Consider the following 14,072-nt stretch of genomic DNA (forward strand, 5'->3'; position numbering starts at 1 on the left):
ATAGAATGTTCACCTTGGTGAGGATAATAGTAAGATCAAATAAAGAATATTAAAGTATACATAAGAAAATAATATACATCTATTTGTTTATGCTACTGGGGCTTTTGGCTCAGCGATGTCTCCTCATCATAACTCATGTTCTGTTTGTTTTGTTGTAAATCTAAATTGATAGTACTTAACTTGATAATTATACATGCAAATGTACATGTACATTGGTCATTAATAGAATCAGATAGAGATGAAAGGTAATTCTGTGGAGGTAAGTCCCTGTTAGCACCATGCGACTGTATTTGCCTGCAGATTTTCATCTCACTGGAAGCATGTACCAAATGACATCATTTGAACATGTTTGCAATTGCGGTCCTGGTTATACTTCCCCGGAAAGCCTAATTCTGGTCAAACAACGTTTAGAAACACACCTTTTTGTATTAAAGTTTACAATCGGCTTTCTGAAAAGAAAGTAAGCATGGACGCAACTGCGTTTTGGACTAATCACGTATGAAAACGCTGATTCTGGCCTGAAAAGTGGAAGTGAAGTGGCTATAGCAATAAAGCGCCCTCTATCTGAAAAACACCTTTTGCATGATGTGAAAGTTATAATGTGTTTATTACAGTTTGATAGGCTATTAAATTGCAATTAAGTGATCTATAAATGTGGTGAAGAGTTAGTGGATGGTGCCAAGTTTCTTTTTTTTTTCTTTCTTTTTGATTCAAATGACAACCAATATCAAAGATATGACATTTATTCCTTGCTTGGCACTGTATGGAATTTTATATTTATGAATTCCTACATGTAGAGAATATCCTGAGTAATTAAAAATCTAGTGAACCTAGATTTTAAAGTAGAATGACCCTTTAAAAGTTTAGTAATCAACTAACTTTAGAATTTGGCAGAACTTTTACATGTATGTCACGATTACAACGATAGTAGACATGCACGTTATCCATAGCATAATCTACAAAACTGTATTTAAGAGGGTAAGTCCGAGAAATTGTGTGGTTATGTATGGGACATTTCAAAGGCTGTAATGACCTGAAAAATAGTGTGAAGGGACTTTGATTAGATTTAATACATGTACCATCATGAAATAGCAAAGAGTTTTTTTTTCTTTTAAAAATGTTCTATTGGAGGCCAAAAGCTAAGTCGGTATCTAGAGTGGGGGTTTGGGATTTCCGGTGACCCAGGTTTATTTCCCACTTGGTGCCAGTGCCTTTTGGTAAGGCATTTATCCTCATATTACTAGGTCCCTCAGAAAGGACCTAAAGCCATCGGTTCTTTGGTTGCATGCTTGCAAAGCATTCATGCTTTCTTTAAGCAATTAATGTGTAAAAAATCGCCACCACCATTTGAAATGAATGAAAAGTAAATAGGCTGTTTCAACAAAGTTTTTTCATGGTTTCATGAATTTCTTTGTATGTATTTCTATCATTTTTATCTTTTTCAATATTTTTCAATTTTTACCTTGTTTTTTTTGCTTCAATTAATTTTCATACAGTATAATTCAAATCAGAGCAGTCTTTAGAAACTCCAGAAAAGGGGATTCACTTAAGTTTATCTACAATGTAGCTCTCTTGAAATTTGTTTTTCTCCATTCACTTTTATGTGCAAATGTCCCATACGTAACATATTGTCCCACTCTTATTAACTGTGTATACGTACATGTACATGTTAAAAATGGGAATATATTGAAAAAAAAATTTAGATAAAATAGACAAGATTTGATTCCTGAAATTTAGGGCTAATGAATTGGGAAGAACTGGTTGGTCTACATACAGTAGTATGAAAAAGGTTGAAGTGAAATGCTTGGGAGCTGCTGGCAAGGTGTGAGAAGGCGGGTCATGATGGCCAAACACATGTAGCCATACTACCATCATATGAGTGTCACCCCCTCCCCCTTCCCAGGAGAAGTGTTTTTTTTTTGCATTGTACAATAGTACAGTGATTCTTAGTTCCCAATTCCTGTTTAGTGTACATGTAAGAACCAAGTATTAAAGCCATAATGTATCTGGAAAACAAATGCATTGTATTAGCATGGCAGCCTACAAAGTACTCAAAACTTATTTTTACATTACATCGGATCATTTCACTTCATTCACTCTGCATTGTGTATGTACAATGTCTGAAAAAGCATTGGCAGCAAAAATAAGCCTAGTAAAAAAAATGACTCAACGCAAAAGCAAAGTAGTTAGATGCTTCACATGAAATAGATCATCACTCAATCCATGTACAGCTCAAACCCATAACTCATCCTAATTTATCATTTAAGTGAAAAATCCGGAGACACATAGTACGTCCCTTGCTGCCAGCTTTATGACTGCTCTCAGCTCGAAGTCTCCCCTTTTCCTCTGACGAAGTACAGAGTGAATCAGAAATCCCTATGATTATTTGGAACTGACTGCTGAGTTATGATTCATTCATTAATAATCCTGGCACTGTTTATGTCTTCTCTTTGCAATCCATGCAGGTCTACATTACAGCATACAAACACCACGTTGTAGCAAGGTATACATTCGTCCATGTCAACTAATTTGTCTTGTTCTGAGTAGGTGATCATCATGGCACAAGATATGCCGTAAGTGTTTCATTCAATCTCTTCATAGTATTCAGGGGGAAAAAACCCTCAATTTCATGTGAAAAAGTGTTAACTGGTATTTAAATTGAAATTATGAAAATGAAACATGTGTACTTTATGCTATTGTTTGTGATAATAAATCATTAAAGCAACGGGTGAAAGGCTACATGGGATTTATAGCACGTTTCCTGTTTTCTATATTTGCATGTTTTCAGCATGAAAACCTTTTTTTAATTAAGTCTCTATAGATAGTTTCCTGTCTTAAAGTGTTGTTTGAATGCACAGACTGTGTGGATGCATTGTCTAGAGGTTCTGACTCTCATCTTGCAAATAGAGGGTCTCGGGTTCAAATCCTAGCCATGGTGTGTTTCCCTTCTACAAGAAATTTATTCATGTACATGTATATGCTGCACTCGACCCAGGAGAGGAGAATTGGTTCCTGGAAGGATTGATTTCTTGAATGCACTGAGCGCCATTGAAAAAGTGGTAGCTTGCTCAAAACTAAAGCTGGGGTAATGATAGCAGCTTTTTATCCTCGGGCAAATAGCATTTATTGTTATTATTATTATTATTATTATTTAGTAGTAGTAGTAGAAGTAGTAGTAGTAGTAGGAGTAGTAGTAGTAGAGGTAGTAGTAGTATAATTAAATATCATCATCATCGTCATCACCATCATCTTCATCATCGTCGTCGTTGTCATCATTATCATCATCATCATTACCATCATCATCATCATCATCATGATCATTATCATCACTATCACCATCATCTTCATTATCATAATCATCATCACCATCATCATCATCATCATCATCACCATCATCATCCATCATTACCATCATAATCACCATCATTATCCATCTCATCATCGTCATTATTACATGTGTAACTCCATGGTACTGTTTTCCCCTCTCTTCAAATTTTGAAAAGGGATATTGTTTTTAATGCAAAACGTTTCATGAATCTTATTTTTCACCAATAATCACAAGGCTATATGACTATAGTTTCATTATATTCAATTATTGAGACTATTATTTTGCATTTTTTTGTGAAAAACAAGACATGAAGGACAGAAGGAATCCCCAATTCATCAAAATTATACATTAAAATTATTCATTATTTCAATGAATTAGCGAAAAAAGTCCTTGATTTTGTATGAAAGAGTGAGATTGGACAAAATGTAAAAGTCGTGCCGTTATAAAATTTCATCAGTGATTTAACATGTACATGTAGAATTACCAAGAAAAACAAATCCTTGGGGGGGGGGGGCACCAACCCTCAAATCATTGCCCCTTTTTAGTGCTACATATACATGTACACTTCTGTGATACTGTCAGTACTAGTGGACTTTGACTATCTCTGTGGTCTCTGGGCGACCATATTTACCCATAGGGGTAGAGTTTCCCTAGATGTATCCATAAAAGAATCATTTTCATACATGCACATACATTTAATGCTGCATTTCTCATCATACTGTAGAGGAAGTGTTTTATATATATAAGTATCAGTTACCCTTTCCTTGTTGTGCCATTTGTAAGGAAATATAGTATACTTCAAACTATTAAACAAGCTTACATGTACAGGGAGAGGTGTACATGTATGAGAGTACTCTCCAAATAAAGGCATGTCCGATTGTGTCAAATTTCACAATGCACACATATTGATATAGAGCTACATACTGTAGGCTTCATCATAAAACATTCCCTTTCTCATGATACATATTTTACTTCATTGTTTTGCTTAAAGGAAGTAGGATTACAAATACATGTATACATACAGTCTTTATACTGGGAAAAGGGAAAAGATGTTTAGGGGGCCCTTTCATAAAGCTGTTTGTAACTTCAGAGCGACTTAATAAGAATGACTGGTGATACTTTCTTGTGGTTAATGATATTCATCATTAAATCATTGGTGGTTAAATGCGTAAGAAAGGTTCGCCAGTTGTTCTTAAAGTCGCTCTTAACTTACGAACAGCTTTATGAAACGGCCCTGTGCCTTCATGTACATTACATACATACTGCATGCAACACATTTTTGTTTTTAAGACATACATGGCCATCCAGACCTGATGTTTATACAATTAAACTTTATCCAAGACTGTTATAATAAATTATATTTTTGAAATTTATGCAAAGCAGACTTTGAACACCTATTGAATTGTGTGTACACTGTACACGTATAATGGCCAGAAGTGGAAGAGCTCTCAATTACTAGCAATGGATCAAGAAGGGAAAGTCCCTAGTTTCAAAAATCTATTGTGGAAAATATCTAGTTACACACCATACAGTTTTTATAAACAGCCACAATTTTACTGTTACGTTCAAAATCACACACAAAAAATGTCTCATGCATTGCCTACGTGTAAATAAATCCACATCTTGCATTATTCATTTCATGTCTGATCCACAACATAGTTTTTTCAGACATATAGGGCCTGCTGTACAGTACACACTCAATTATAATACATACTGGCAACCCTGGCAGCCTTCTTAAATCATGACATAGAAAAGTAATTTTCTTTGCTATTTTGTACTTGAAAAAATGCAGAAACAATGAAGGAAAATGAAAAAGGAAAATAAAGTGTGTTTGGGGGTACGTGTAGTATGTGGTTTGGTGGGTAGCAAATTCCAAAGGGAGGCTTTAACCCCACCCCAACAAATTTTGTCACTACGCCGCCGCGCAGATTTTTTTGACCGCACCGCTGACTGACTTTTTACTTTCACATCTTAGGCATCTTTTGAGACCAAATTTGCGATGCCCGGGTATGCGGTTCCGAAATTACACAATATTTTGTAAGCGCATGTCAGTCCCAAAATTGCTCAAAAACGTGATTCTGTGTACAAAGTCAATGCAAATTGTGTTTTTCAACCCAAAATCATAAATGTATGATTATGGATTTATTTCATGTCCATCATGATCGTAAAAGGGTCCCAGACAAAGTTCATAAAAACAAGAAAAAACAAAGGTTTGGAAAAAAAATACATAAGAATTTAAAAAATAATAAAATACATAGGAAATTAATTATTTTTTAGCAATTTTTTATGTACATTTTTGTTAGAAATGTAAAAGTTGATATGTTCACCAAAAATAAGCATTCTACATGTACTAGCTATGTAAAGTGGGTTAAAGGCAAAAACATACACACAAAACTAAATTTAGGGCAAATTTCATACGCTTATTTGCATAATTCATTAGCGATCAATTTTTTGAAAATGTTACTATGCAGTCTTCGAGTTTACATCTGGCTCTATGCACGTGGAAATTTTTACGGCGATCGCGCAATCGGGCCAAGATCTGACCGGGGGGGGGGGGGTCGTCAAATTGACCCCCCCCCCCCCCCCATTGGTCCGAAATAGCCCAGTTAAGATAGGGTTTGGGGTAATCCAGGCTGAAAATAATACAGTTTGAAGTTTGAAGAAATTTCAGATATTGCTAACCTATCAATAATGTTTTTAGTTATCAGATTTTGATGAAATTCAGCATTTTAGTCAGTGAATTTCATTGAGGTATAATAATTTCAGCCTGGAGAAGCCATTTAATGACTCACTCTTCAAACTTAAAATGATGTTGGCCATTTTTAGACCTACATACATGTACAGTATGTGCTCACAGTTTGCTTTGGTTTGGTTTCAGCATGAGATTAGGCAAGGATTTAAATTGATTAATTTTTGTCAGTTTAGACATGCTGTCCAAAAAGAAGTTATTTTTAGTCTGAAGGAGTTAAAAGCTGATCCACCATAAACCGGTGACCATAAAAACCCTTAATATGATTCAAGACAATTTCCTTTTATTTGTGTTTGAGCAATATTTGAGATAAACAATGAAGGAGGTTTTTAAAAGCAATATATTCCTTTTGAAACAAATATCACATCCACTGACGAGTAACAAAGTATATTGTATCATGTTCATACTCATCAGTACTATTCAACATGTCAAAAAAGTGATCATTGACATTGCCATATCTTCCTTTTTAGAATTTGAATGTCACAGGATGCTATATTGGGCAAGCTTATGTAACAGCTCCATTTGAAAGTGATAGAGCTCATCCTAATGAAAAATGGGGAAAATTCATTGAACAATAAGAGTTTATCATGAGCTATTAATGAGAATGGGCTTATTTTGATGTCCCATGACCAAAGGACACTGGAATTTTTCTTAATAAATGAGGAAAATGTGTTTCGAAATGGCTGTTCACTTGCTTTTGAGCCGTGTATCTACATACAAGAAATTGGGGGCTATGTGACTCTAATTCTTTTTATTTTGGTCGAGCATACAGATATTTCAATTCAAGAAATAAAGATGCTGTTGTCATGGGACAGCAAATTTATTATATTTCAATTACAGTAATCCCTTTCTCCGTTTTTGTCTCACCTGCATAGCAGAGTGAGACTATAGGCGCCGCTTTTCCGACGGCGGCGGCGACGGCGACGGCGGCGGCGGCGTCAACACCAAATCTTAACCTAAGGTTAAGTTTTTGAAATGACAGCATAACTTAGAAAGTATATGGACCTAGTTCATGAAACTTGGCCATAAGGTTAATCAAGTATTACTGAACATCCTGCCTGAGTTTCATGTCACATGACCAAGGTCAAAGGTCATTTAGGGTCAATGAACTTAGACCATGTTGGGGGAATCAACATCAAAATCTTAACCTAAGGTTAAGTTTTTGAAATGTCATCATAACTTAGAAAATATATGGACCTAGTTCATGAAACTTATACATAAGGTTAATCAAGTATCACTGAACATCCTGCATGAGTTTCACGTCACATGACCAAGGTCAAAGGTCATTTAGGGTCAATGAACTTTGGCCGAATTGGGGGTATCTGTTGAATTACCATCATAACTTTGAAAGTTTATGGATCTGATTCATGAAACTTGGACATAATAGTAATCAAGTATTACTGAACATCCTGTGCAAGTTTCAGGTCACATGATCAAGGTCAAAGGTCATTTAGGGTCAATGAACTTTGGCCAAATTGGGGTATTTGTTGAATTACAGCCATAAATTTGAAAGTGTGTTGGTCTAGTTCATAAAACTTGGACATAATAGTAATCAAGTATCACTGAACATCCTGTGCGAGTTTCAGGTCACATGATCAAGGTCAAAGGTCATGTAAGGTCAAAGAACTTTGGCCACGTTGGGGGTATTTGTTGAATTGCCATCATATCTCTATAAGTGTATTGGTCTAGTTCATAAAACGTGGAAATAAGAGTAACCAAGTATCACTGAACATCTTGTGCGAGTTATAGTAGTTTTCAAAATCAGCACTGCTGCTATATTGAATCGCGTGATGCAGGTGAGACGGCCAGAGGCATTCCACTTGTTTCTATCTGCGCCTCTGAATACAGAATGCATTTAATTTACTTTAAAATATACAGTGCAGGTACAAACTAAAATATATCTTTTTCCAGAAACTGATATAATATAGTGCATACACAACACATCTGTCACTGTCAGAGCTATTACGTACCCGGGGGGGGGGGGGCAGTCAAATATATTGCTGTACAGTACACATGCGTGACCAAAAAACACGCGTTTAATGGGGTATTTTTTCAGTTTTGGGCCGCGCAAAAACACAGATTTTCCAAAAAAGGGTGGTTTTGAAAGACTGGTCAATGGTCAATCGCGGGGTCAAACGTATGTTTTTTTTTCCCCAAAGCTTTTTTTTAAGACTAGCCAAACGTGTTCTAGGGTATGTTTTTTCCCCAAGCTTTTTCCTCTTCGTTTCTGAAAAGTGTTTGGGTACATTTTTCCCGATTATGGTATTTTAGCCCTAACTGCACTGGGGGGTATACAATACCCATGAATATAGTTTTGTCTATATAAGCTTTATAGTAGCAAGTAGACAAAACTTTTTTAGGGGTCATATTCTGGCGACAACTTGTTTAGGGGCCAAAATGTGTAAATGAAGCCCGAGAAAAATTGTTTAGGGGATTATTTTGCACACAGAGAAAAACTTGTTTAGGGGGTGTTTGGATATAATTTGGTCATGCATGTGTATAGCAATACATTTGACTGCCCACCCCCCCCCCCCCCCCTGGGTTAAGTACCAGTATTATGCTGCAAGCAAATTTTGATCAACCTGGCAATGGCAGTGGAAGTGTTTCTTGTCAATGTACTGTACTTGTATGTCCAACAAATCTTTGGCTTGTTGCAAATTGGCCTTGTGGTGTACGGGGTAATTCTGATTCTCAGTGTTCAGACCTGGTAATGAGAGGGATGTGTTTGAATCCCACTGCAGCACTATGATTTTGTAGTCCGTACTGTAGAAAGGTCGGGTAGGCGGTAAATTGGTCTAGTCAAATCTTGAGGGTTTAACTACTTCCTCAGTATTTACCAAATGACTGCTTGCATTGGCACACACACTGAGTGGAGCAAAGACATGCAAGATACAACTTGGATGTGTTGGTATTGTGTTGCCATGGTAATGACATAGTATGGCAACAAATCAGAAAAATCCTGCAGAGTGAACTGCTTCTTAGTATAGTCACGTATTGTATTACCGGACACTATTATGATTCCGGACGCGCATATTACTGCGTTCAAAAACAATTTCGTACCGTAAGACTTCCGCAATTCAATTTCACAGAGCAATACATAGAACAAGATTTCAAAAACAAGGCGAAAAAATTAAACTTTTACCTTATTTATCTCTAAAATGACAGAAAATGCTTAAAATATCATATAGTTTAGCATTAACAATTGATATATTTTCTAACGGAAATATGGGCCTGATTTTCCAAATTTCAATCTCGTCCACTCCTTCGATCAAATGATGGGGTGTGGTGTATTGTGGGTGATCGTCGACGGCTAGTTCTCAAGGTACCCGTGCGCGAGGTTTACCGTGAGTAGAGCCGTCGATCGGCAGCGCATCGATAGAACTTGATGATCGTCACGATACGAACCCGAGCATATTATTATTGGAAAGTGCCAAGGAACATGCAGCTAACAAGAAAAAATAAAATAAGTTATCAAACACGAATTTCTTACCAACACCTGCTCAGATTCGATATATAAAAAAAGCAAATAAAAACTTAGAATTTACTCATGATAATGATATATTAGAAGAAAGAATCACACAAATTTGTTCTTACATCATTATAATCAAGGATATCTTTACCCGTCCGGCGCGCGTCCGCAATCATGATATAATTTGTCACACACGAAAATAATTGTTTTTCGTGGAGGGGTATGCGGCAAGTGCGATGCAAAGAAAATGGTTGCTAAATATAAAATAATTTTATCAAGTGTGAATTTTTCTTGATTGTATTTCCTCTAGTTGTCATTTTTAAAACACTGAAATAAAGGTGTCCGGCAATAGGATACACTGCCATACATCATTCACCCTATGCACACATTCATGTCTAGACACACGTGTGCAAGACATTGTAGGGCCTACATGTGTGATTAAAAAAAATAATTTTATTGATGTGATACAACAGGAACATGCTATTTCTATTTCCAGTGTATGTTCATTACATTCATGTAATAGTCTGCAGGCTCAGACCCTTGTTTTTTTAAATTTTGCATAGTGCACAATGCAGAGTCTGAAGCATTGAGACTAGATTCACCATGTACTGTACATGTATGTCCTGTGGCTGGCTCTACCGATTTGACACACTAGTCTTCATCCTAGAAATGGTTTTACATGTAGTTAAAGTATCAAATATGAGTCTATGCTTGCAGACTTTACATGTATTTGCCTGTTGTGGTAGGATGGGGATATTACCTTCAGTGATAAAGGCCTAGATTAAAGGTCAAGTCCACCCCAGAAATATTTCTTTTGATTTGTATTGTTTGAATTGTACATTATTTCATTTTTTACATATTTGACAATGAAGGCCAACTTGACAAAACCATATAGTATGAAACAATGCTAATTCCTCATGTTCAGGGAGGAATTAGTCGTTGTTTCACTTTTAATACAAAGAGGAGAAAATAAGAATATTTTATATTTGAATTTCATATAATGAAATACAAAAGCAATAGGGTCATTCCATCTGGATTCACCCAGTGGTTGCACCCGACCGTCTCAGAATTTGTTGTAATTTGGTACACATAAAATTCACCATGGCCCACGTACAAAACAAAAAAATAAGTCAAATTGGTCCGTCGGTTCTCGCGCTACGGCCCGCCCTTTTCTCCTTGTTTTGACAAAAATGGGCGTGACCTTCAACTTTCAATGGCCACTGCGTCGTAATGTGTTGACCAATTTTCATGAAACAGGTACCATTTATTAGGAAATTCAGAGAGGAATCCAAAACATGCATCAAATAATGTATTGGAGCGATTTATAAGGTCATGACCTTTGACCTTTACTTTGACCTTGAGTTTGACCCCCGGACAAATAATTTTTTAACTTTATTTTCGTGTATGTTAATTATTTGTATGATATTGACAAAATATGTTAAAACCAATGATGATATTTTATGTCTTCACCTTTTAAAACTCTTCCAAAGATACCATGAAATTTCACTCTAGTCCCACATACTAATATTCATGTTAATAAAAGTGTTTACCAGTTACATGATTTCTTCCAATCTTAAGTTATAGTATGCATGCACATGAAAAGAAATTAAGCTCATCAGTTCACAAATGAAACATTAAACATTTATGCTCATGAATAGGTATCTGTTTAGGCATTTTGATGTTCAGCAATATATATCATATATATACATATATATATTCTTGTTAGTAAAGTGTTTACTTTTATCATCAAATTGTTGAGTATATGCCTATTTACTAACAAGAATATATATATATATATATATGTATATATATGAAATATATTGCTGAACATCAAATTGCCTAAACAGATACCTATTCATGAGCATAAATGTTTAATGTTTCATTTGTGAACTGATGAGCTTAATTTCTTTTCATGTGCATGCATACTGTAACTTAAGATTGAAAGAAATCATGTAAATGGTTAACACTTTACTAACATGAATATCAGTATGTAGGACTAGAGTGAAATTTCATGGTATCTTTGGAAGAGTTTTAAAAGGTGAAGAAATAAAATATCATCATTGATTTTAACATATTTTGTCAATATCATACTAATAATTAACATACATGAAAATCAAGTTAAAAAATTATTTGTCCGGGGGTCAAACTCAAGGTCAAAGTAAAGGTCAAAGGTCACGACCTTATAAATTGCTCCAATACATTATTTGATGCATGTTTTGGATTCCTCTCTGAATTTCCTAATAAATGGTACCTGTTTCATGAAAATTGGTCAACACGTTACGACGCAGTGGCCATTGAAAGTTGAGGGTCACGCCCATTTTTGTCAAAACAAGGATAAAAGGGCGGGCCGTAGCGCGAGAACCGACAGACCAATTGGACTAATTTTTTTTGTTTTGTGCGTGGGCCATGGTGAATTTTATGTGTACCAATTTACAACGAATTCCGAGAGGGTCGGGTGCAAAATTGCACATTCATTGGGTGAATTGGCATGGAATGACCCAATAGTGAGTGGATGACGTCATCAGTCTCCCCATTTGCATAGCGACCAGTATGTCCATATAACTATTTTGTGAAATTAAGTTAAACTTTATAAAAATGTCATGACTTTCTTATTTTTACATCTGATTTTGATGAAACTTTCAATGTTATGCTTGTTGGATTTTTCTCTTTTTATTCAAATCAATTTTTTTATTTGGGTTGAATTTCCCTTCAAGTTTTTTTTCTTCTCATCTCCCCTGTAGGTTATGGTTACATGGGAAGATCAGTCGAGAGAAGGCTGAGAGTCTCCTGAAACCTTGGCAAGATGGATTTTACCTGATCAGAGAAAGTACCCATTACCCTGGAGACTATACACTATGTGTATGTATCTCAGGAAGGGTTGAACACTATCATATCATCACAACACAGAATGACAACTCACCGGGAAAAAAATCATTAACCATAGATGAAGAAGTTTTCTTCCCTGACCTGCATGCTTTGATACAGGTGAGTTCACAACTCTTTCCTGCTTATTTTTTACCAAAGTATCAAAATAATTCCAACATCAGTACTCAGTAGCGTCCTTTCTCATTTTAGTATTAATGTCAAACCTAAACTCAGAGAGGTAAATGTACGTGATGGACCGTTGAATGGAAACAAGTTTGTATGGAAAGATAATTCAATATCACTTATTTCTAAATCACCCTCAAGTTGTGGAAACAATTTTGGCTCTCTCTTCCATTTTCTCTCTGTCTCTCTCTCTTTACTTTCCCGGGGTTGTTTTACCAAGAATTACAGTGTGACAAAAAAATACACTTAAATTTACAGTTTTAATGTCACATTACCGTATTTGTCTGATTATGCTCATGGGACATGTGTGTTGCATGATTGTGTGTGCAACATGAGTAATTCTTGTGTAGCACTCCCAGGCCAGGGCTCTTTCAATTTTCGATTAATTGCAAAAAACATTTTCAACATCAGTCCTGTGAACCACATCATCAATCTGTTTTAACCTTGTTTGTTCAAATCAAAACTCCCATTCCACTCGTTAGAACACCCAGGCTAATTGAACTGAATGCTGAATCCAGTCTACTTTTGTCTTCACTAACACTTATCATACTATACTATGTTTTTGAAGTGGCCATCTTTTAAACACTTCAAAACCACACTCAACACCTTTAGTTTCAATGGGAGTTTTATTGCAACTCTTTTATAAGGAATGCTCATTGATGTTCTTTCACATTCTAGTACCTTTTCATGTCTGATCAAGTCTGAAATCTCTTACTCCACTATTTGATGTGAGCTTCTTTACAAAACATTTTCTTGTTTTCAATAGGAAAATTATGTACACCGCTGCGTACAGCACTAAAGAGCAGATTTTATCATTTGAATTCATCAGTGTATCCTATACTCTGTATTTTTTTAAATAGCATTATACAGAAGATGCGGATGGTTTAGTGTGTAATTTAAAGAAAGCTGTGGAGAGAAAGAAAGATGTGGAGAGAAAGAAAGATATGAACATTATGGATGGCCATCACCAACAGAGGGTGCCTCATCATACTGCAGATGGGTCTTTCAAGAAAGATGGAGATAAGAATGACATGAAAAATCTAATGTCAGGTAATAATTATCTTGAGATGTTTTTTATAACTGTGGTAGCTGATTGGTGGCAGCGTCCATGAATAAAATTATTGTGATAATCATAGTGATGATGGTTGTCATGGGGATCAAAGTTGTTGAAGATAATATCCTTCGTGCTATGGTCCATGAATTGATGATGAAATCCTCCAAAAGGCAACACTAGTGCTGTTCATAGAAATACAGGTGATTACAAATGCATTTTTGTTTGATTTGTTTGTTTTCTTTCGCTCTGAGCAAGGCAAGAATAAATTCATTGGATTTTCAATTTGAATTGAATTAAAAACAGGCATAATGAGCTGTTTATGAATCTTCAATTTGTGCTGGCCTCAAATAAAATGAAATATATTAAAAAATTAATGTACCACAAGTGCATTGACTGTATTAACCAACAAGTTGTTCCACATACA

At 35.6% G+C, this 14,072-nt stretch overlaps 1 protein-coding gene across 2 annotated transcripts in view; it reads left to right on the forward strand.

Annotated features, from left to right (window-relative positions):
* The window catches only part of LOC129261962 (tyrosine-protein kinase CSK-like), a 35,381-nt gene that overhangs the window by 6,555 nt on the left and 14,754 nt on the right, over positions 1 to 14,072 (forward strand). For both annotated transcript variants that reach the window (XR_010293578.1, XM_064099579.1), the window contains exons 2-4: positions 2,466 to 2,573; positions 12,288 to 12,531; positions 13,455 to 13,644. Coding sequence is in view for 1 of the 2 variants with exons in the window: in XM_064099579.1 (XP_063955649.1) it covers positions 2,557 to 2,573; positions 12,288 to 12,531; positions 13,455 to 13,644 (451 nt within the window). In the remaining variant the exon portion in view is untranslated. The remainder of the gene's footprint in view (positions 1 to 2,465; positions 2,574 to 12,287; positions 12,532 to 13,454; positions 13,645 to 14,072) is intronic.

Source organism: Lytechinus pictus, chromosome 5, assembly GCF_037042905.1.
Source record: "Lytechinus pictus isolate F3 Inbred chromosome 5, Lp3.0, whole genome shotgun sequence".
NCBI lineage: Eukaryota > Metazoa > Echinodermata > Echinoidea > Temnopleuroida > Toxopneustidae > Lytechinus > Lytechinus pictus.